This window comes from Theropithecus gelada, chromosome 9 (genome assembly GCF_003255815.1).
Source record: "Theropithecus gelada isolate Dixy chromosome 9, Tgel_1.0, whole genome shotgun sequence".
Classification (NCBI taxonomy): Eukaryota; Metazoa; Chordata; class Mammalia; order Primates; family Cercopithecidae; genus Theropithecus; species Theropithecus gelada.
The window spans coordinates 28,270,243-28,294,171 of record NC_037677.1 but is presented as its reverse complement, the minus strand read 5'-3'; the positions used below and the strand labels follow the sequence as shown (position 1 = coordinate 28,294,171).

The 23,929-nt window shown below is 42.3% G+C and overlaps 1 protein-coding gene and 1 non-coding gene across 5 annotated transcripts in view; one reads left to right on the top strand and one right to left on the bottom strand.

Annotated features, from left to right (window-relative positions):
- The window catches only part of MLLT10 (MLLT10, histone lysine methyltransferase DOT1L cofactor), a 219,168-nt gene that overhangs the window by 21,516 nt on the left and 173,723 nt on the right, over positions 1–23,929 (top strand). Inside the window, exon 4 of one of the 4 annotated variants that reach the window (XM_025396565.1) lies at positions 5,729–5,932. The exons of 2 other annotated variants lie outside the window; for them this stretch is intronic. Coding sequence is in view for 1 of the 2 variants with exons in the window: in XM_025396566.1 (XP_025252351.1) it covers positions 4,741–4,847 (107 nt within the window). In the remaining variant the exon portion in view is untranslated. Of the gene's footprint in view, positions 1–4,740; positions 5,295–5,728; positions 5,933–23,929 lie in introns of those variants that run through there. One more of the 4 variants, XM_025396566.1, reaches the window with a different exon arrangement.
- Positions 11,635–11,741, bottom strand: LOC112632233. The gene has a single exon (XR_003121302.1). It is a non-coding gene; the product is annotated as a U6 spliceosomal RNA (small nuclear RNA).

Below are 23,929 nucleotides of genomic sequence, written 5' to 3'. Positions count from 1 at the left end.
GCGCCAACACGTCCGGCTAGTTTTTGTATTTTTAGTAGAGAGGGAGTTTCACCATGTTGGCCAGGCTGGTGTCAAACTCCTGACCTTAGGTGATCCACCTGCCTCGGCCTCCCAAAGTGCTAGGATTACAGGTGTGAGCCACCACGCCTGGCCTCTCTCATTGCTTGCTTAAATAATCTGCGTGGTTATTGTATTAGGTAGTTTATAGATTCACTTTTCCTTTCCTTCCTTTTATCATCTTTCCTGTTTATTTTCTTCTTCCTCTTCTTTCCCTCTCCTCTTTTTCCGCTCTTTGATTTTATTCTTCTCTCTTGTTCCTTACCCCTTCCTCCTCCCTCTTTCCTCTCTCCTCTTTTACTTTCCCTTGTCTTACTCTCCTCCCCCTTCCTTTCCTTTTTAAACCAGGGACCTTCTTCTGGGTACCATCTGCTTGCTCCCATCTGGACTGTTTGCTCTTTAGGTTTGCTATATAGATAGTGGAACATCCCTTCACCATTATCTTGGCATTTTCTTCTTGCTTATATTGGATTCCCTGTTTTTTAGCCCCCTACTCCCCTATTTCTTTATATTTAAGAAGGCACATCTTCTGGCAGCTTCATAGGAAAAGGCACATGAGAAATAAATTAGGGTTTGCATGGTTAATAAAATGGGATTGCTATCTTACTTGATTGTTTGACAGAATACATAGAATTCTTGGTTGGAAATCATTTTCTTTCAGAATTTGAAGGTATTTCTCTACTGCCTTTTAGCTGTTAGTGTTACTGTTAGCAAGTCCAAAGCAGTTCTACTTTCTTTTTTTTTTTTTTTTTGAGATGGAGTCTCACTCTGTCACCCAGGCTGGAGTGCAGTAGTGCGATCTCTGCTCCCTACAACCTCTGTGTCCCGGGTTCAAGAGATTTTCCTGCCTCAGCCTCCCTAGTAGCTGCGACTACACGCGTGTGCCACTACGCCTAGCTCAGTTTTGTTTTGTTTTTTTTTTTTTTAGATGGAGTCCCGCTCTTTTGCCCAGGCTGGAGTACAGTGGTGCAGTCTCGGCTCACTGCAACCTCCACCTCCCAGGTTCAAGCAATTCTCCTGCCTCAGCCTCCTGAGTAGCTGGGATTACAGGCGCCCGCCACCACACCCAGCTAATTTTTTATATTTTTAGTAGAGATGGGGTTTCACCATGTTGGTCAGGCTGGTCTCGAACCCCTGACCTCGTGATCCACCCACCTCGGCCTCCAAAGTGCTGGGATTACAGGCATGAGCCACCGCGCCCGGCCAGTTTTGTATTTTTAGTAGAGATGGGGGTTTCGCCATATTGGCCAGGGTGGTCTCAAACTCCTGGCCTCAGGTAATCCACCTGCTTCGGCCTCCTAAAAGTGTTGGGATACAGACGTGAGTCACTGCACCCGGCTGCAATTCTGATTTTTCTTTTTCTTTTTCTTTTTTTTTTTGAGACAGGGTCTCTCTCTGTCACCCAGGCTGAAGTGCAATGGCATGATCTTGGCTCACTGTAAACTCTGCCTCCTGGGTTCAAGTGATTCTCTTGCCTCAGCCTCCCGAGTAGCTGAGATTACAGGCGTGTGCCACCATGCCTGGCTAATTTGTATTTTTGGTAGAGATGGGGTTTCACCATGTTGGCCAGGCTGGTTTTGAACTCCTGAACACAAGTGATCCACCCGCCTCAGCCTCCCACAGTTTTGGAATTACAGGCATGAGCCACTGCACCTGGCCTATTCTGATTTCTGTTTAATCGTTTGTGTGTGGTAGTTCTCTCTGGATTTAGTATTTTTCTCTTTAATCTGGTTATTCTGATATTCACGATGGTGTGCTTTCTTTTACACATTGTACTAGGTACACAGTGATCCTTTTGATTTGTTAGCTCACGTTTTGGAATGTGAGTTTAGGTCAGAGAGAAAGTTTTTGAATTATTCCTTTGAAAATTTCCTCCATTCTGTTTTGTTTGCCTTTTCGGTATTTTTAAAAAATTTTGGATGTTGGACTTTCTAATTTGATCCTATAATTTTTGTATTTTCTGTTTCAGTTGTATAGCTCTTTTTACTCTACTTTTTGAGGTGATTCCCCACTTTCTCTTCCAACTCTTTACTTAAAAATTTTTTTGTTTGTTTGAGACAGCATCTTGACAGTGTAGCCCAGGCTGATCTTGACAAAGGTGATTCTCTGGGTCGGGCGCGGTGGCTCACGCCTGTAATCCCAGCGCTTTAGGAGGCTGCGGCGGGCGGATCATGAGGTCAGGGGATCGAGACCAGCCTGGCTAACACGGTGAAACCCTGTCTGTACTAAAAATACAAAAAACTAGCCGGGCGTGGTAGCAGGTGCCTGTAGTCCCAGCTACTAGGGAGGCTGAGGCAGGAGAATGGCGTGAACCCGGGAGGTGGAGCTTGCAGTGAGCCGAGATCGCACCACTGCACTCCAGCCTGGGCAACAGAGCGAAACTCCGTCTCAAAAAAAAAAAATAAAAAAATAAAAAGAAAGTGATTGTCTCAGTCTTCCCTAGTGTTGGGATTATAGGTGTGCTACTACTCCTGGCACTCCTTCACTTAATTTTTTTTTTTTTTTTTTGAGACGGAGTCTTGCTCTGCGTCCAGGCTAGAGTGTAGTGATGCGATCTCAGCTCACTGCAGCCTCCGCCTGCCGGGTTCAAGCGATTCCCCTACCTCAGCCTGCCAGGTAGCTGGGATTACAGGCACGTGCCACCATGCCCGGCTAATTTTTTTTTTTTTTGGTATTTTAGTAGAGACCATGTTGGCCAAGATGGTCTCGATCTCCTGACCTCATGATCTGCCTGCCTTGGCCTCCCAAAGTGCTGGGACTACAGGCGTGAGCCACTGGGCTCGGCCCTTTCACTTAAATTTTTCAAGTCTGTTTTACTAATTTCTTTCTTTCTTCTTTTTTCTTTCTTTTCTTTCTTCTTTTTTTTGAGACAGAGTGTTGCTGTGTTGCCCAGGCTAAGGTGCATTGGTGTGATCTCGGCACACTGCAACCCCCACCTCCTGGGTTCAAGCGATTCTCAGGCCTCAGCCTCCCTAGTAGCTGCGATTACAGGCGCACGCCACCATGCCCAGCTAATTTTGTATTTTTAGTAGAGACTGGGTTTCACCATGTTGGTCAGGCTGGTCTTGAACTCCTGACCTCAGGTGATCCACCCACCTTGGCTCCCAAAGTGCTGGGATTACAGGTGTGAGCCACCGCACCTGGCCATACTTTTTAATTTCTAAGGACTCTTTATGCTCTCTGGCTGCTCCTTATTTTTGTAATCTTCTGTTCAAGTTTCTTGGATACAGTTTATTTTCATTTAAATTTAATTTAATTTTATTTTTTTGAGACAAGAGTCTTGCCTGTCACCCAGGCTGCAGTGCAGTTGTATGATACTGGCTCACTACAGCCCCCGCCTCCTGGGTTCAAGCAATTCTCCCACCTCAGCCTCCTCAGTAGCTGGGATTACAGGCGCCTGCCACCACGCCTGGGTAATTTTTGTATTTTTAGTAGAGACTGGGTTTTGCCATGTTGGCCATGCTGGTGTGAAACTCCTGACCTCAGGTGATCCACCCTCCTCAACCTCCCAAAGTGCTGGGATTACAGGCATGACTCGCAATGCCTAGCTGATACTTTAATTGGAGGTTTTTGTTTTGTTTCAGTTACGAAATTTTCTTCTGCTCCTTGAAGTCTTCTTTTGTATTGTTTTGGCCTGTCTTTCGTGTTAGTGACTTTATGTAAAAATCTGGTGATTCTCAGCCATTGATTTAAATTTAAGACTTTTTTTTTTTTTTGAGAGAGAGTTTTGCTCTTGTTGCCCAGGCTGGCATGATCTTGGGTTGCTGCAACCTCCGCCTCCCAGGTTCAAGTGATTCTCCTGCCTCAGCCTCCCCAGTAGCGGAGAATTACAGGCATGCACCACCATGCCCGGCTAATTTTGTATTTTTAGTAGAAACGGGATTTCTCCACGTTGGTCAGGCTGGTCTCGAACTCCCGACCTCAGGTGATCCACCCGCCTTGGTCTCCCAAAGTGCTGGGATTACAGGTGTGAGCCACTGGGCCTGGCCTTTTTTTCTTTTTTTTCTTTTTTTGACATGGAGTCTTGCTCTGTTGCCTAGGCTGGAGTACAGTGGTGCAATCTCGGCTCACTGCACAACCTTCGCCTCCTGGGTTCAAGCAATTCTCCTGCCTCTGCCTTCTGAGTAGCTGGGACTACAGGCATGCGCCACCACACCTGACTAATTTTTGTATTTTTAGTAGAGATGGGGTTTCACCATGTTGGCCAGGCTGGTCTCAAACACTTGACCTGACCTCAGGTGATCCGCCTGCCTCGGCCTCCCATAGTGCTGGGATTACAGGCGTGAGACATTGTGCCCAGCCTCAAATTTAAGACAAATTCCTAATGAGTGGATTGAAAGTTCTGTGTGAGGAGACATTATTGAGTGATAGACTTCATTATAAATGATGTAGCGGGGTTCTAAGCTTATTAAGAGAGGAATACATCTGATCATGATCACCTGTTTGGGAATGACAAACCTGGTTACCAATATTCCTTCAGCCAGATGGATGTTGGAATTTTAGGATTTAGAATTACACTTTTGTGATTCCTGTTTTTCTTCAGCTGCTCCTGGTGTCCCTCAGTCTAGATTTCTTACATTTACCCTCTCTAGAAAATTAACCTTTGCAGTTTTCCAGGGCAAGTGAGAGCCAGTTACGTGTTAGTATGTAGTGGATAAGGGGATTGTTTTGATTGCTTTTCAGATGATATGCAATTCCTCTTGGTTAGCCTTATCTGGAAACGTCCCTCCTGGATACATAGAACATCACTGCGCATGCCCATCTCCCCTCCCCCGATGCCTGGTATCTAATGTTCCTCCAGTTTCTGGTGCTCTAATGCATTGCTTTTGGATTTGTCTTACTTACTGCAGCGGCTTTGTTTGGTCCTAAGTCATTTACCACTTGTAATATGTCCTTTCAAGTTTCCAGGGATAGTCTTTTTTATATTTATGGCTTTATGCCCTTTATCTCAGTTGTCATTTGGCGTTTCAAGAAGGAGAGGTGGTAGTCTTTAAGTGGAATTAACTACTTGTGTTTCTGATGTGGTCTTTTTATGTTTCTGACAGGGTCTTGTTTTACCAAGTACTAGTCATCAGTCTATCCTGTTTACTTGATTTTTTTCCCATTCAACTCACAAACATTTTTGAATCGTCTCATGAATTCTGCTTTCCGTTTACATTTTTGCCCTTTTATCTTTTCCTCATCGCTGACAAGCTTCCTGAAAAAATAAAACTAGTTGATGTATTCACTTCTTCAAATGCCTACTGTGTTGTTATTTTTTCCCTTGTGCTTAATGATTGAGATATAACTCAGTTATTATAAGTAATAGCATATAAAATCTGTATTTGATATAACACTTTCATCACGGACACTGTCCATTTTGTTCTTCAGTGACTCTTAACATAAAAGATCCATGTACAAGAAGTTCTTTTAATAATAAAGCATCAGGAAAATTATCTCCTTTGCGTATCTGGTATGTTTCCTCCTTTTTGATAGATCTGTGAAATACATTCTGTTTATCTTTTTGTCCTGGTTACCAGGCAGCCTAGCACCAAATCTGGTCTTTAGTTACATCAGCTGTATTAATATCATTATTAGTATATTTGTTCCCTCTTTCTCCTTCCATGGGGTTTAGGACTTCACCTCTTATCTCTGTTTCTCTGCGTGTTGATTTCATTCTCTCACACTACAGACTCTACTTCATGAGGCTGGAACCATGACTGCTGGCAGCTCTTGTTTCCAGCCCCTTCTACCAGAAGAAGGGGCTTTCTTGAAGAATCCTGGAAAGGACTCTGATTGGCCTGTCTTGGATCATGTGCCCATCATCTCTGTGGCTGGAGTGGGGAGGGTACTGTGAATGGCAACCCTCACTAGAACTACATAGTTGGAGTCAGGGGTAAGAGCAGTTTCCATAATGCAGGGGGGTGGGTGCTGTTTGCAAAAGAAGGGGATGCTTATGAAGCAGAAAAACAATAGATGTCTATCATACTGGCTCTTATTATTTTTCTTTTTTTTTTTGGAGACAGAGTCTCGCTCTGTTGCCCAGGCTGGAGTACAATGGTGCGATCTGGGCTCACTGCAACCTCTGCCTCCCAGGTTCAAGCAATTCTTCTGCCTCAGCCTCCCAAGTAGCTGGGATTACAGGTGCCTGCCACCATATCTGGCTAATTTTTTATAGTTTTAGTAGAAATGGGGTTTTGCCATGTTGGCGTGACTGGTCTGGAACTACTGACCTCCGGTGATCCACCCACCTCGGCCTCCCAAAGTGCTGGGATTACAGGCGTGAGCCTCTGTGCACGGCCTTATTTTTCTTCTTTTAATTATTACAATACTTGTCCTTTATTATAGACTGCCTCAAATCCTTTTCTAAAAATTTTAGGTTTCAGTACATATAAATATCCTAAAATAACATAAACTCCTATTCATTCACTCATCAAGGGTGCAGTGAGCTATGATCCTGACACTGTACTCCAGCCTGGGTGACAGAGTGAGACCCTATCTCTAAGGAAAAAGAAAAAATCAAAGAGATCATGGGCTTAAATGAACTAAATATATGACTGAGCAAGTTTATTATCTTCTTTTTTTAAAAAAAATTAAAAAAAAAATTTTTAGATTTTTAATTAAAGAACAGAGGTGGGGTTTTGCTACGTTGCCCAGGCTGATCTCAAACTCTTGGCCTCAAGCGATCCTCCCTCCTTGGCCTCCCAAGGTGCTGGGATTATAGGCATGAGTCATTGTGCCCAACCTCTTTTCAAAACATTTTTAGTTTTTAAAATTTTAAATAGAGACATCTATTTGTTTTGACACTATTCCTCTCAGTTCCACAGTGGCACTGTCATAAATCAGCTATTAATATTTGTATGGATTTCTTTCTGGACTTTGTGTTCTTTTTATGTGCCTTTGTGAGAGAACCACAGTTTTAAAATTACTATAGCTTCATATTAATAATAACTGGATACAAGATATCAGATAGAATTAGTCTTTCTATGTTGTGTTCCTTTTTTGTTGTTATTTTAAGTATCTTGCCACTTCTTAGCTCTTTGCATTTGATACATATTTTGAACCGTAATGTTCCACAAAAATGTTGCTAGTGTTTTGAGTTTGCATTGATTGTGTATATCAATTTGGGGAGAATGGATTTCTTTCTTTTTGAGACAGAGTCTTGCTTTGTCACCCAGGCTGGAGTGCAGTGGTGCGATCTTGGCTCACTGCAGCCTCCGACTCCTGGGTTCAAGCGATTCTCCTGCCTCAGCCTCCCAGGAAGCTGGGACTACAGGCGTCTGCCACCATGCCTGGCTGATTTTTGTATTTTTAGTAGAGAAGGGGTTTCATTATGTTGTCCAGGCTGGTCTCGAACTCCTGACCTTGTGATCCGCCTTGCCCTCCCAAAGTGCTGGGATTACCGGCATGAGCCCCTGCGCCTGGTGAGAATGGACATCTTTATAGTTTTGAATTTTTCAATCCATGAACATGGTAATCTGATTATTCAGATTTTCCTTACTCATTGTGGTAAAATACACATAATACAAAATATAGCATTTTAACCATTTTTTCTGTATGCAGTTCAGTGGCATTAAGTACATTCACAGTATTTTATAATCATCAGCAGTATATATTTCCAGAACTAATCCCAAAGAGAAATTCTGTACCCCATAAGCATAACTCTCATTTCACCCTCTCTGTAGTCCCTGGTAACTTCTGTTTTCTGTCAAGTTGCCTAGTTTAGCTACCTCATGTAAGTGGAATCTTACATTTGTTCTTTTGTATGTAGCTTATTTCACTTTGAATGTTTTCAGGGTTCATCTATGTTGTAGCATGTATCAGAATTTGAATCTTGTTTATAGCTGAATATTACATAATCCATTATTATGTATATACCGTATTTTGTTTATCCATTCATCTGTTGATGGAAACTTGGGTTGTTTCTACCTTTTTGCTATTGTGAATAGTGCTAAGCTGAACATTGGTATTCTAGCATCTGTTTTAATCTCTTTTTTTGAGTGGGGGGGTATACATTAGGAGTGAAGTTGCTGGATCGTATGGTAATTCTGTTTGGCTTTTTTTTTTTTTTTTTTTCCTGAGACGGAGTTTCACTCTTGTTGCCCATGCTGGAGTGCAATGGCATGATCTCGGCTCACTGCATCCTCCGCCTCCCGGTTTCAAGTGATTCTCCTGCCTCAGAGTCCCGAGTAGCTGGGACTACAGGTGTGTGCCACCACACCTGGCTAATTTTGTGTTTTTAGTAGAAACGGGGTTTCTCCAGTGTTGGTCAGGCTGGTCTCAATCTCTTGACCTCAGATGATCTGCCGGCCTAGGCCTCCCAAAGTGCTGGGATTTGAGCCACCGTGCCCGGCCTGTTTGGCCTTTTGAGGAACTGCCAAAATGTTTTTCACAGAGACTTCAGCATTTTGTATTCCTACCAACAACGCATGAAGATTCAGTTTTTTTCCACTCAAGTCTTTTTCAGTTTTCTTCAACTCTTGTTATTTTCTGTTGTTGTTGTTACTGTTTTTGAGACAGGGTCTTGTTCTGTCACTCAGCATTGAAGTGCAGTGGCTTGAACATGGCTGACTGGAGTGTCAGCCTCCTGGGATCAGGCATTTGTCCCACCTACACTCCTGTGTAGCTGGGACCACAGGCACACACCACCACCACTGCCACCTCATTTTATTGATTTTTATAGAGAGGTAGCTTCACTATGTTGTCCAGTCTGATTTTGAACTTCTGGACTCAAGCAGTTCTCCTGCCTCAGCCTCCCCAGAGTATTACGATTACAAGTGTGAGTCATGATACCTGGTTAGTTTTCTGGTTTTTGATGATAGCCATGCTAATGATGTGAAGTGGTATCTTGTTTTGATTTGCATTTTCCCAGTGATTAGTGATACAAGCATCTTTTCATCTGCTTGTTGGCCATTTGTGTGTATTCTTTGGAGAAATGTCTGTTCAGGTCCTTTGCCCTTTTTGTGTGACTTTCTGTTGTTGAAATATCAGTATTCTTTATCTACTTGTAGATCCTAGACCCAGTATCTAATTTTAGATTCCAGACCGTTCTTAGATATATGATTTGTGAATACTTTATCCCATTCTGTGTGTTGTCTTTTCACTCTGTTGATAGTCATGTCCTTTTATGCACAGAGATTTTAATTGTGATGAAGTCCAATTTATCTTTTTTTAGTTTTTGTTTTCTGTGCTTTTGGTATATCCAAGAAATGATTGTCAAATTTAGTGCAGTGAAGATTTCCCCGTGTTTTCTTCTAAATGTTTCTATAATTGTTGCTCTTTTTTTCTTTTTATTTGAGACGGATCCTTGCTCTGTTGCCCAGGTTGGAATGCAGTGGCGCGATCTCGGCTCACTGCAACTTCTGCCTCCTGGGTTCAAGCGATTCTCCTGCCTCAGCCTCCTGAGTAGCTGGGACTACAGGTGCGTGCCACCACACCCAGCTAATTTTTGTATTTTTAGTACAGACGGGGTTTCTTCGTGTTGGTCAGGCTGGTCTCAAACTCCCAATCTCAGGTGATCCTCCCGCCTCGGCCTGCCTGGGATTACAGGCATGAGCCATTGCACCCAGCAACACTATTTTGATTACTGTAGCTTTGTAGTGAGTTTTGAAATCAGGAAGTGTGATGTCTTCAAATTTATTCTTCCTTTTCAAAATTGTTTTGACTATTTGAGGTCCCTTGAGATTCTTCATGAGTTTTAGAATGTATGTTTTTTTTATTTCTGCAAAAAGCATTCTTGGGATTTTGATAGGGATTTGATTGAATGTGTAGATTGCTTTGGAGTGTAACATCTTAGCAACATTAAGGTGTTACAATCCAAAAACATGAAATGTCTCTCCATTTATTTATGTTGTCTTCAGTTTATTTCAGTAAAGTTTTGTGATTTTTCTGTGTATAAGTCCTGCATTTTCTTCATTGCTGACTTATATATACTTGTTTTTTCTTTTTTTTTTGAGACGAGTTTCGCTCTTGTTGCCCAGGCTGGAGTGCAATGGCATGATCTTGGCTCTCCGCAACCTCCGCCTCCTGGGTTCAAGCGATTCTCCTGCCTCAGCCTCCCGAGTAGCTGGGATTACAGGCATGCGCCACCACGCCCGGGTAATTTTGTATTTTTAGTAGAGATGGGAGTTCTCCATGGAGGTCAGGCTGGTCTTGAACTCCCGACCTCAGGTTCCTGGTGCTTCCTATTGCACCATCTTCCCAGAATCCTCTCCCTTCCTGTTGTGCTTTTATAGCCACACCCGCTTTCCTCCTGCCACCAGGCTTAGTCATAACCACTAATGTATTCCTCATTTTGGTAATTTTGTTATCTCAAGGATGTTATATATTATATAAATGGGATGATAGAACTTGTAATTTTCTGGAGGCCGGGAGCCTGGCAAGCCTGTAATCCCAGCACTTTGGGAGGCTGAGGTGGGTGGGTCACTTGAGGTCAGGAGTTCGAAGCCAGCCTGGCCAACATAGTTTAACCCTGTCTTTACTAAAAATACAAAAATTAGCCAGGTGTGGTGGCGCACACCTGTAATCTCAGCTGCTTGGGAGGCTGAGACATGAGAATTACTTGAACCCAGGAGGCAGAGGTTGCAGTGAGCCGAGATTGTGCCACTGCACTCCATCCTGGGTGACAGAGTGAGACTCTGTCTAAAAACAAAACAAAACAACATGTAACTTTCTGAGATTGAGTTTTTTTACACTAGGTTTAATTCCTTGGAGATTCCTCCAGGTTGTTGCTTAGTATTTGTTACAGTTATACTGCGTTTTGTTTAATTACTTATTTGCTGAAAGATAATCTCAGTTATTTCCACTTGTAGGTTATTAAGAATAAAACTGCTATAAACGTTACATGGGTTTTCATGTGAACATAAGTCTTCATTTATTAATTTTGATGGGCGTTAGTGATATCTCATTGTGTGTATTATTATTATTATTTATTTTATTTAATTTTATTTTTTTTGAGATGGAGTCTCGCTCTGTCGCCCAGCCTGGAGTGCAGTGGCGTGATCTGGGCTCACAGCAAGCTCTGCCTCCCGGGTTCATGCCATTCTCCTGCCTCAGCTTCCCGGGTAGCTGGAACTACAGGCGCCTGCCACTGCACTTGGCTAATTTTTTGTATTTTTAGTAGAGACGGGGTTTCACCATGTTAGCCAGGATGGTCTCGATCTCCTGACCTCGTGATCCTTCCGCCTCGGCCTCCCAAAGTGCTGGGATTACAGGCGTGAGCCACCGCGCCCAGCCTATCATTATTATTATTTTTTTGAGACAGGGTCTTGCTCTGTTACTTAGGCTTTGAAGGGCAGTGTCATGCTCATGGCTCATTGCCGCCTTAACCCTCCGAGTAGCTGGGACTATGGGTGTATGCCACTACACCCAGCCAATGTTTTTAAAAATATGTTTTTGGAGAGATGGGGTCTTGCTATGTTGCTTAGGCTGGTTTTGAACTTCTGAGCTAAAGCTGTGCTCCAGACTGGTCTCCTAAAGTGCTGGGATTACAGGCCACTACACACGCCTCATTGTGTTTTTAATACGTATTTACTTAGTGGCTAATGATGTTGACCATCTTTTAAGGTGCTTATTTGGTACCTTTTTTTTTGTTTGTTTTTTAATATGGAACACTTTAAGAATTTGCATGTCATCACTGTGCAGAGAGCATGCTAATCTTCTCTGTATTGATTCAATTTTGGTATATGTGCTCCTGAGACAAGTACTAATACTTTTATATATCCTCTGTTCATCACTTTTGTCTATTTTCTTTTTCTTTTTTTTTTTTTGAGACAGAGTCTCCCCATCTCTACTAAAAAAATACGAAAATTAGCTGGGCATGGTGGCACATGCCTGTAGTCCCAGCTACTTGGGAGGCTGAGGCAGGAGAATTGATTGAACTCGGGAAACAGAGGTTGCAGTGAGCTGAGATTGCACCACTGAACTCCAGCCTGAGCGACTGAGTGAGACTCTGTCTTAAAACAAAAACAAACAAAAAAAAGGCTTGGCACGTTGGCTTACACCTGTAATTCAGTACTTTGGGAGGGCAAGATGGGGGGCGGAGGTTGCGGTGAGCTGAGATCGCACCATTGCGCTCCAGTCTGGGGAACAAGAGCGAAACTCCGTCTCCAAAAAAAAAAAAAGTATTCCACCCTTGATGGGTGGAATGTTCTCTAAATGTCCATGGATCCAGTTAGTTCATGGGGTTGAATTCAATATTCCTTGTGTGAATACATGTGTAGTTTTAACAGTTGTTACAGAGAAATACTGAAGTCTCTATAGTGGATTTACGCGTTTCTCCATTCTCTTCCATCAGTTTTTCTGTCATATATTTTGTATTCTTGTTTTGGTGCACACACATTTAGGAATGTTATGTCCTCTTGGTGGATTGACCCTCTCTCAATAAATAATTTCCTTCTTAGTCTCTAGTACTTTTTCTTTGCTCTGAAGTATACTGTTTCTGATATTAATATAGTCACTCCAGCTTTTCTTTAATTAATGTTTGCATCATATACCTTTTTAATTTTTTTTTGCTTTCAGCATGCTTATTCGAAGTAAATTTCTTGTACACAAAATAGTGTTAGGTTATGTTTTCTTTCTTTTTCTTTTCTGTTTTTTTTTGAGATGGAATCTTGCACTGTTGCCTGGGCTGGAGTGCAATGGCTTCATCTTGGTTCACTGCAACCTCCGCTTCCCGGGTTGAAGTGATTCTCCTGCCTCAGCCTCCCAAGTAGCTGGGATTACAGGTGCCCGCCACCATGCCTGGTCAATTTTTTACATTTTTAATAGAGACGGGGTTTCACTTGTAGACCAAGCTGGTCTCAAACTCTTGACCTTGTGATCTGCCTTCCTTGGCCTCCCAAAGTGCTGGGATTACAGGTGTGAGCTACTGCACCTGGCCTTTTTTTTTTTTTTTTGAAACGTGATCTTGCTCTGTCACCCAGGCTGGATTGCAGTGGCATAGTCATGGTTTATTGCAACCTGGACCTCCTGGGCTCAAACAGTTCCCCCACCTCAGCCTCCCAAGTAACTGGGACCACACATGTGCACCATCACACCTGGCTAATATTTTTATTATTTGTAGGGACGAGGTCTTGTTGTGTTGCCCAGCCTGGTCTCGAACTCCTGAGCTCAAGAGACCCTCCTGTCATGGCCTCCCAAACTGTTGGCATTACAGGCGTAAGCCACCATGCTTGGCTTTAGGTTATGTTTTTAAAATCCAGTTTGTCAGTCTTTGTCTCTTTTTTTTTTTTGAGACGGAGTATTGCTGTCACCTTGGGTGGAGTGCAGTGGTATGATCTCGGTTCATTGCAACCTCTGCCTAGTGGGTTCAAATGATTCTCCTGCCTCAGCCTCCAGAGTAGCTATTACAGGCACGCACCACCACGCCTGGCTAAAATTTTTTTTGTATTTTTAGTAGAGACGGATTTTCACCATGTTGGCCAGGCTGGTCTCGAACACCGAACCTCAAGTGATCTGCTCTCCTCGGCCTCCCACAGTGCTGAGATTATGGTCATTACACTGCACCTGGCCAGTTTTTGTCTTTTATTTGCTGTATTTAGGTATTTGGGTCATTTACATAGTTACAGATGTTGTCAGACTCTCCTTTTGTTTGTTTGTTTTTTTTTTTTTTTGAGACAAAGTCTTACTTGCCCAAGCTGGAAGTACAGTGGCTCAATCTTGGCCCACTGCAACCTTTGCCTCCTGGGTTCAAGCAGTTCTTGTGCCTCAGTCTCCCAAGTAGATGGGATTACGAGCATGTGCCACCACACCTGGCTAATTTTTATATTTTTAGTAGAGATGGGGTTTCACCATGTTGGCTAGGCTGGTCTTGAACTCCCGGCCTTAGGTGATTCACCCACCTTGGCCTCCCAAAGTGCTGGAATTACAGGCCTGAGCCACCATGCCGCATTTTAGTTTTTGTTTTTTGATTGTTCTTTTTCCTGCTTTCTTTTGGGTTACTTGAACATTTTTGGAATTCCATTTTTCTTGTCTTTTTTTTTTTTTTCTACCCCAATTCACTATGCCAAAACCATTTTTCTTTTTTTTCTTTTTTTTTTTTTTTGAGACGGAGTCTCGCTGTGTCGCCCAGGCTGGAGTGCAGTGGTGGGATCTCAGCTCACTGCAAGCTCCGCCTCCTGGGTTCACGCCATTCTCCGGCCTCAGCCTCCCGAGTAGCTGGGACTACAGGCGCCCGCCACCTCGCCCGGCTAGTTTTTTGTATTTCTTAATAGAGACGGGGTTTCACCGTGTTAGCCAGGATGGTCTCGATCTCCTGACCTCGTGATCCGCCCATTTCGGTCTCCCAAAGTGCTGGGATTACAGGCTTGAGCCACCGCGCCCGGCCGACCATTTTTCTTTATTGTGTTTTATATCTGTTTAGTTTGTTGATATGGTTTGGATATTTGTTCCACGGAAATTTTGTTTTCTTCTTCTTTTTTGAGACAAAGTTTTGCTCTGGTTGCCCAGGCTGAAGTCCAATGGCATGATCTCAGCTCAACGCAACCTCTGCCTTCCAGGTTCAAGCGATTCTTCTGCCTCAGCCTCCCAAGTAGCTGGGATTACAGGCATGTGCCACCATACCCAGCTACTTTTGTATTTTTAGTAGAGAAGGAGTTTGTACATGTTGGTCAGGCTGTTTATGAACTCCCGACCTGAGGTGATCCACCCACCTCGGCCTCCCAAAGTGATGGGATTTACAGGAATGAGCCACCGTGCCTGGCCTAAACATATTTTTTGGGAGGCCAAGGTGGGTTAGTCACCTGGGGTCAGGGGTTCGAAACCAGCCTGGCCAACATGGTGAAACCCTGTCTCTACTAAAAATGCAAAAATTAGCCAGGTGTGATGGCGGCACCTGTAATCCCAGCTACCCAGGAGACTGAGGCAGGAGAATCGCTTGAACTTGGGAGGCGGAGCTTGCAGTGAGCTAAGATCATGCCAGTGCTCTCCAGCTTGGGCAACAGAGCGAGACTGTCTCAAAAAACAACAAACAAACAAAATTTGTTTCGGTTAATTCTGATACATCTGTGAGATATTAGAATTAAGATATCTCGATGTTTGCATTTGTTTATTGCCTTTTTCCGTTCAATTTGAAATCTTCCCAATTCTTAGTATCTTTTTTTTTTTTTGAGATGGAGTCTCGTTCTGTCGCTCAGGCTGGAGTGCAGTGGCACAGTCTTGGCTCACTGCAACCTCTGCCTCCTGGGTTCATGCGATTCTCCTGCCTCAGCCTTCTGAGTAGCTGGGATTACAGGCACCCGCCACCACACCGGCTAATTTTTTGTGTATTTTTAGTAGAGATAGGGTTTCACTATGTTGGCCAGACTGGTCTCGAACTCCTGACCTCGTGATCCGCCTGCTTCAGCCTCCCAAAGTGCTGGGATTAACAGGCGTGAGCCACTGCACCCCACCAATTCTTGGTATCTTCTTGGTATCACAAATTTGAAACCTGGGCATTTTTGTATTTGTCATGAGACTATGCCTCTTACTTAAACAACTGTTTTAACTAGTGTTCTCTTACACTTATCTAACGGGTAGAGTGTTGGTGCCACCTTGTTAAGCCAGGTAGGGAATGAAGTTCAGGTTCTCTGCCTTGTCTGTGTTGACATTTGAGGCAAACTCCCTTTTAGTTCTTTGCAGAGTTGGGAGTTGTGGCTCCCCACCTGATCTCTGTGGTGGATGTGGCCTCGTTTGTTACTGTGTGTGGGTGAAAGTTCTGACTCTCTGCTAGGTCTTCTCTGCTACCACTCCAGTAGGGACAGGGAGAGATGCCTTATTACTGGCAGATGGTGGTGGAAGTCCAGGCTTCCCCACTTCTCTCCACTGATACAGTAGGGAGTGGATGCTCATTGACTAGCCAATTGGAATGAAAGTTCAGTCTCCTGCTTAATTTGCTCTGACAGTACCTGGTGGGAATCTTGGATTATTTTCATTACAGTCTCATAAGGGTGAATATCTAGGTTCTTCATGTAATCATTGCTGGTATGGGTGGGGCTAGTTTTTCTGTGGTGTTATCCTGGATTAGAGCAGTTACTCTTCAAAAGTTTTCTTTCTGGTTAACGTACTATTAACATACCACTATACTGGTAATTTGGTCTGGAGAGAGAAGGCTTTTGTTGAGGCTTCTTTTCTTTTTCTTGGAGACAGAGTCTCTTTCTGTCACCCAGGCTGGAGTGCAGTGGCGCAATCTCTGCTCACTGCAAACTCTGCCTCCCGAGTTCAAGCGATTCTCATGCCTCAGCCTCTAGAGTAACTGGGATTATAGGCACCTGCCAACATGCCTGGCTAATTTTTATTTTTAGTAGAGATGGGATTTTGCCATGTTGGCCAGGCTGGTCTCCCAACTCCTGACCTCTGGTGATCCACCCACCTCGGCCTCCCAAAATGCCAGGATTATAGGCTTGAGCCACTGTGTCTGGCCCTGTTGGAGGTTCCTTTTTTTTGGTCTGTGCCCATCGGTGTTTCCGATGTACTCACTTCTTCCATTCCAGGAGTAGTATACATTAGGCAAAAAGAAGAATACCCAGGGAATTTACTGCTATATTGTGCCTTGTGCCCTGTGATCCTGAGCTAATTTGCCTTCTCTCCACCTTTCAGAGAATATTCGTTTTATTTGTAATGTTCACATTTTAAATTTGTACTTAGTGGGAGGAATAGGGAAAAGTATGTCCGTTCCGTCTTCCCAGAACTGTAAGTGTAACCTTTGATTTCATTGAGTGTGCCCTATTTTTCTGTTTCCTATTTCATTGACTTCTGCTCTGATCTTTCTTTTGCTCTTCTAGTTTCTTAAGGAAGAAGGTGAAATCACTGATTTCTTTTTTATTTTTTTATTATTTATTTATTTATTTTTTTTTTGAGACGGAGTCTTGCTCTGTCACCCAGGCTGGAGTGCAGTGGCCGGATCTCAGCTCACTGCAAGCTCCTCCTCTCGGGTTCACGCCATTCTCCTGCCTCAGCCTCCCGAGTAGCTGGGACTACAGGCACCCACCACTTCGCCCAGCTAGTTTTTTGTATTTTTTAGTAGAGACGGGGTTTCACCGTATTAGCCAGGATGGTCTCGATCTCCTGACCTCATGATCCGCCCGTCTCGGCCTCCCAAAGTGCTGGGATTACAGGCTTGAGCCACCGCGCCCGGCCCTGATTTCTTTTTTAATATAGTCATGTAATTGTATAAATTTCTCTTTCAATTACTGCTTTAACTGTCTTTAAAATACTTGATATTTTTGTCTTTTTTTTTTTACCCCATGGTTATTTTATTTCATTTTATATTTTGAGACAGATTCTCGCTCTGTTGTCCAGGCTGGAGTGCAGTGGCGCAATCTTGGCTCACTGCAAGCTCTGCCTCCCGAGTTCAAACAGTTCTGTGCCTCAGCCTTCTGAGTAGCTGCAGTTATAGGCGCCTGCTACCATGCCCGGCTAATTTTTGTATTTTTAGTAGAGATGGGGTTTCACCGTCTTGGCCAGGCTGGTCTTGAACTCCTCCTGACCTTGTGATACACCTGCCTCGACCTCCCAAAGTGCTGGAATTACAGGCGTGAGCCACCGCTCCCGGCCCCCATTGGTTATTTTAAAAGTATGTTTTCATTCCAAATACTGGGATTGTCTATTGATTTTTTTTTTTTCCTGTCACTGATTTCTAAATTAATATAACAGGGGTAAGAAAAAGTTCATGGTAAGACCTGGAACCTTTTAAATTTACCAAGAGTTGTTTTTTTGGCCTGAATATGGTATATCTTGGGTGAATGTTCCAAATGCACTTGAACAGAATGTGTATTCTGGTAGTTTGTGTAGAGTGTTCTATAGTTAGTTAGATGCATTTGGTTAATGGTGTTATTGAAGCTTCTGTATCCTTACTGATTTTCTGTCTACTGGTCCTATTATTATTATCATTCCTTTTTTTTGAACATGATGTCACTGTGTCACCTAGGCTGGAGTGCAGTGGCATGCACAATCATAGCTCATTAAGCCTCCACCTCCTGGGCTCAAGTGATCCTCCGACTTCAGCCTCCGCAGTAGCTGGGTCTACAGGCATATGCTAGCACACCCAGCCAATTTTTTTTTTTTCTTTTTTTTTCTTTTTTTTTTAGATGGAATCTCGCTCTCGCCCAGGCTGCAGTGCAGTGGCGTGATCTCGGCTCACTGCAACCTCCACCTCCCGGGTTCAAGCGATTCTCCTGCCCCAGCCTCCTAAGTAGCTAGGATTACTCTTGTGCGCCACCATGCCTGGCTAATTTTTGTATTTTTAGTAGAGACGGGGTTTCACCATGTTGGCCAGGCTAGACTCGAATTCCTGACCTCAGGTGTTCTGCCCGCCTCAGGCTTCCAAAGTGCTGGAATTACAAGGTATGAGCCACCACACCCAGCCCTCCCAGTTAATTTTTAAAAATCTTTTTGTAGAGACAGGGTCTCCCTGTGTTGCTCAGGTTGGTCTTGAGCTCCTGTGCTCAAGAAATCCTGTCTCGGCCTCCTAAAGTTCAGGGATAACGGGTGTGATTCACCACGCCTGGCCTGGTTCTATTACATAGAGAGGTTTGCTGAAATTTTAAAATATCATTGTAGATTCTTTCATTTATTCTTACAGTTCTCTCATTTTTGCTTTATTTATTTTGAAGCCCCATTATTAATAGGTAAATAAATGTTTAGGATTTTTGTGTGTTCTTGATGAATTAAACTCTTAATGTATATAAAATGATGCTCTTTTTTCCTGATAACATTTTTATTTTTGTCTACATGATAGTATTACAACAATTTCAACTTTCTTTTGATTTTGTAGTGTGTAATAAGACCTTTTTCTTTGGCTGCATTAGAATTTAAGTTTCTGATTTTAGTCATTTTGGTCATAGTTTACCTTATTTTTTGGACATGGGCTTTTACTCTGTCGCCTGAGCTGGAGTGCAGTGGCACAATCATGGCTCACTATGGCCTCGACCTCTTCCTGCCTTAGCCTTTCTGAGTAGCTGGAAGGACCACAGGTGTGTGCCACTATCCGTAGCTAATTTTTGTGTGTATGTTTTTTTTTTTTTTTTTTTTTTTTTGAGACGGAGTTTCGCTCTTGTTGCCCAGGCTGGAGTGCAATGGCACGATCTTGGCTTACCGCAGTTTCTGCCTCCCGGGTTCAAGCAATTCTTCTGCCTCAGTCTCCCGAGTAGCTGGGATTACAGGCACTGCACCACTATGCCCAACTAATTTTGTATTTTTAGTAGAGACAGGGTTTGCCCATGTTTATCAGGCTGGTCTCGAACTCCCAACCTCAGGTGACCTGCCTGCCTTGGCCTCCCAAAGTGCTGGGATTACAGGTGTGAGCCACCATGCCATGCCACTTTTGTGTGTGTGTGTGTGTGTGTGTGTTTTTTAAGAGATGGGGTTCTGCAATGTTGCCCACACTGGTCTTGAACTCCTGGCCTGAAGTGATTTTCCCACTTCAGCCTCCCAAAGTGCTGGGATTACAGGCGTGAACCACTTTCCTCAGCCACTTTTCTTCATGTTTCTAGTGACTGATAGTTCATTAAAAGATTGCCTTGTTATATATGCTTACAATTTCCATCAAATATGTGAAAGTTGTTGTCCATGATTTCTAAAGTTCTTTTTTCTATATTATTTCCTGTTTTGTGACTCTAGTTACAAGTATGTTTGGCCTCTTTAAAGTTATTTCTGTTATCATGTATTATATTTTTTAGTGTTTTTTTCTTTTCTGTGTTTCATTTAGGTTAGTAATTTTGGTTTCATGTGTTGTAAATCTCAATGTGTATTTTTCATCTTAGACTTTGTAATTTTCATCTTTAGAAGTTCAAATTTTAAAAATATTTCATATTTTTACTTAATATGTTTCTTCTAGCTTTCTGATCATATGATATATCATCATACTTGTTTTAAAGGACTTGTCTACTAATTCTATTTTCTGTTTCATTTCAAAATTGGTTTGTTTTTTGTTTCATTATGGGGTGTAATTTCCTGCTTCTATGTCAGTCTTACAAATTTTGATTGACATTTTAGCCAGTGTGAATTTTACCTTGTTTTCTAGTTTCTCTAGTTTTGTTTGCCTGTTAAAAGTATTTGTGGACTTTGTTCTGTGGCATTATTAAATTGCTTGAAAACAGTTTCTTTCTGTTGGGTCTTTTATGTTTTCTTTAATTGGACCAGGGCCATGTTTAGGGTTAATTTTTCCTCCTTCTGAAGCCTTTTCTTTCTTAGTACTCTGATGTCATATCTCCAGTGTGATATAAATTATATCACATCATTTCCTTTTGGACTTTTGGGTATGGGTACTATTCACATCCTTATATCAGTTCTGGATGCTATTACCTCTAATTCTTTTGGTGATTTCTCACCTTGCCTTTGGATAGCTCCTTTACATTGCGCGTGCTGATTTGTCATTCAACCAAAAGTTGTAGGGTGAGCCTTTGTAGATCTCTTCATTTCTCTCTTTCTCTCCAGCTCTCTACTCAGTGCTGGTCTCCCTTGTGAGCTCTAGGCACCTTGGCCCGCTTGGACTTCCAGCTCCATTTCCTCAACTTGGGGAGACCACAGGCTCTGCCTGGGTTCCTCCTCCCTGTTCCACGACCTGGAAACTCTCTCAAGGCAGTAAGCTGGGCACACGTGTGGCCCATTTGTTTTTTGTCTTCCAGGGATCACTGTCTTTTGTTACTTGTCCAATATCTTCAGTGCTGTTGTTTCATTCATTTTATTAGGCTTTTATTATTTCGCGCAAGGAGGCTAAAATCTGGTCCCCTTTATTCACTCCATCTTGACCAGAAGTGGTATCATTGTGGTTTCAATTTACATTTTCATGATAACTGGTGATATTGAGCACGTTTTAGCTTGTGTGTTGACCATTTGTGTGTTCTCTTTTGTGATGAGTTTGTTCATTTAGCCTTTACTGTTCTTTATTTTCTTTTTTCTTTTTTTTGAGACGGAGTCTCGCTCTGTCGCCCAGGCTGGAGTGCAGTGGCCGGATCTCAGCTCACTGCAAGCTCCGCCTCCCGGGTTCACGCTGTTCTCCTACCTCAGCCTCCCGAGTAGCTGGGACCACAGGTGCCCGCCAACTCGCCCGGCTAGTTTTTTGCATTTTTTAGTAGAGACGGGGTTTCACCGTGTTAGCCAGGATGGTCTCGATCTCCTGACCTTGTGATCCGCCCGTCTCGGCCTCCCAAAGTGCTGGGATTACAGGCTTGAGCCACCGCGCCCGGCTATTTTCTTTTTTCATCTGTTTGAGTTGCAGAAGGTGTTTGTATGTCCTAAATACTGATCCTTTGTCAGATAAATGTTTTGTAAATACTTTCACCAAGTCTGTGTGGTTTACCTATTTATTTTAACTGTACCTTTTGATGAGCAGAAATATTTATATCTGATAAGTTTAATTTATCAGTGTTTTCTTTTGTAGTTATTGCTTACTGTGAGCTAAGACACTTTTGCCTAACCTCGAAGTCATGAAGGTAATTTCCTTTATTTCCTCTAAAAGGTTTTGCTTTTGCTAATTTATATTTAGGTCTGTGATGCATCTGAAATTATTTTTGTAGGTTTGAGTATTTTGCATATGGCTATCCAGTTGTTTTTCACCATTTGTTGAAAACAGTCTCCTTTTCTCACTGGGTTGCTTTGGGAACATCACATGACTGCATAAGTGGTATCTCTTTTAGAAATCTTTCTTCTGCTCCAAAAATCTGTTTGTCTAGCCCTGTTAGAGTATTCTGATTATTTTGTAACTTTATATTTGAAGTCAGAATTGCAAAACCTAAAACCTTTTTCTTCTTTTTCGGAGTTCTGCATATTCTACGTCCTTCACATTTCCATATAAATTTTAATACTCTCTTTTCTGTCTTCTCCGAAAAAGGCTGATGGGATCATGATTGTAATTGTCTTGAATCTGTTCATCAGTTTGAGGAGAACCGACATCTTAACAACCATTGAGTCTTAATCATTAGTATAGTATATCTCTCCATTTATTTAGGTCTTTTTTGTTTTGTCTGAGCAGTCGTTTGTTGCTTTTAGCCTTTGGTCTTGCATGTCTTCTGTTTTTAAAATTACTTATTTGAGACAAAGTCTCACTCTGTCGCCTCGCTGGAGTGCAGTGGCACAGTCTTGACTCACTCCATCTCCTGGGTTCACACAATTTTCCTGCCTTAGCCTCCCAAGCCACTGGGATTACAGGCATGTACCACTAAGCCCAGCTAATTCTTATATTTTTAGTAGAGATGGGGTTTCACCATGTTGGCCAGGCTGGTCAACTCCTGACCTCGAATGATCTGCCTGCTTTGGCCTCCCAAAGTGCTGGGATTACAGGCATGAGCCACCAGTATTTTGTCTTTTTTTGATGCTATTTTAAAATATTAAATACATTTTTTTAGCAATTATAAAGTATTATGAAAATTTCTAATGTTTTGTTGGAAATAGAATTTTTGTGTATTGACTTCTTACAACCTTAAGTCTTATTAATTCTACTAAGATTACTTAGATTTTTCTAATAGATGATTGTCATAAAACACTGTTTTATCTCTTTTTTCCTCAGTTGTAATTCCTTTTATTCTCTTCCCTTACAGAATGGACTTAATCTTGTTTTCATTCTTTGAGGACAGCATTCAGTGTTACACCATCAATTATAAGTTAGCTGTAGAGGTTTTACTGATGAACTTTATCAGATTGCTTTCAAATACAGGTCTTATTACTATTTAGATATGGCAAGGCCAACAGAACCCAGCATGACTGCCATTGAAAAGATAGTTATAGTCACAGACCCCAAGAGGAATAGTCATGCAATGCCATGGAGAATACACAGTTGAGTAAGGGCTAGCCCTAGCTTCCTGAGGGTTTGTGTCATGAATGGATATTGAGTTTTCTCAAAAGCTTTTTCTGTATCGAGATAATGCTATATATTTAAAGATATTAATGTAGATTTCATTGCTTTTATTTCAAATGTTATACTAAATGCCATTTGGTGTCATGGTGTATTCTTTTTTTTGGAGATGGGTACAGTGGCGCAATCTCTGCTCAGTATAACCTCTACCGCCTGGGTTCAAGTGATTCTCCTGCCTCAGCCTCCCGAGTAGCTGGAATTACAGGCATGAGCCACCATGCCCGGCTAATTTTTTTTTGTGGAAACAGGGTTTCACCATGTTGGCCAGGCAGGTCTCCTGATCTCAAAGTGATCCTCCTGCCTTGGCCTCTGAAAGTGCTGGGATTACTTTCGTAATCCATGTAAGCCACTGCAACTGGCCTATTCTTCCTATATATTGTTGGATTTAAATTGCTAATAGTAAATATTTTTGCATCTTTGTATGTGAGGGATTTTGGTGCAGCCTTGTTGCTTTTTGTCAGGTGCTGGTATTTTTGGTATATTCATTGGTATTCTTCATGCTAAACTTAGAAAATGATTTGGGAAGCCTTGTCTTCTCTGTTTTCTGGAAATGTGTGTGTGAGATTGATGCTATTTTTCCTTTAGTGTTTGAAGGAACTTATCAGTGAAAAAATCTGAGTGTAGAGTTTTCTTTTTGGGAAGGATTTTGATAATGAATTGAACTTAAAATGCTTCTCAGATTTTCTGTTTTATCAGTTTTGATGAGTTTCATTTTCAAATAATTTTTTCTTTTCATCTAAGCTGTTGAATTGGTTAGCATAAAGTCATTAATAATAATCTTTGGCCCTCTTAATATCTTTGGGATCATAGAGGTAATTCCCATTTTATTCTTGATATTGGTAATTTGTATTCTTCCTATTAAAAAAAATGAATTTAGCTTGCAGATTGTCAACTTTGTAGGTCTTTCCAAAGTGCTACCAGTAAGGGGGTCCCATTCCAGACCCCAAGAGAGGGGTTCTTGGATCTTGTGCATGAAATAATTTGAGACGGATTCATAGAGTAAAGTGAAAGCAAGTTTATTAAGAAAGTAAAGGAATAAAAGAATGGCTACTCCACAGGCAGAGC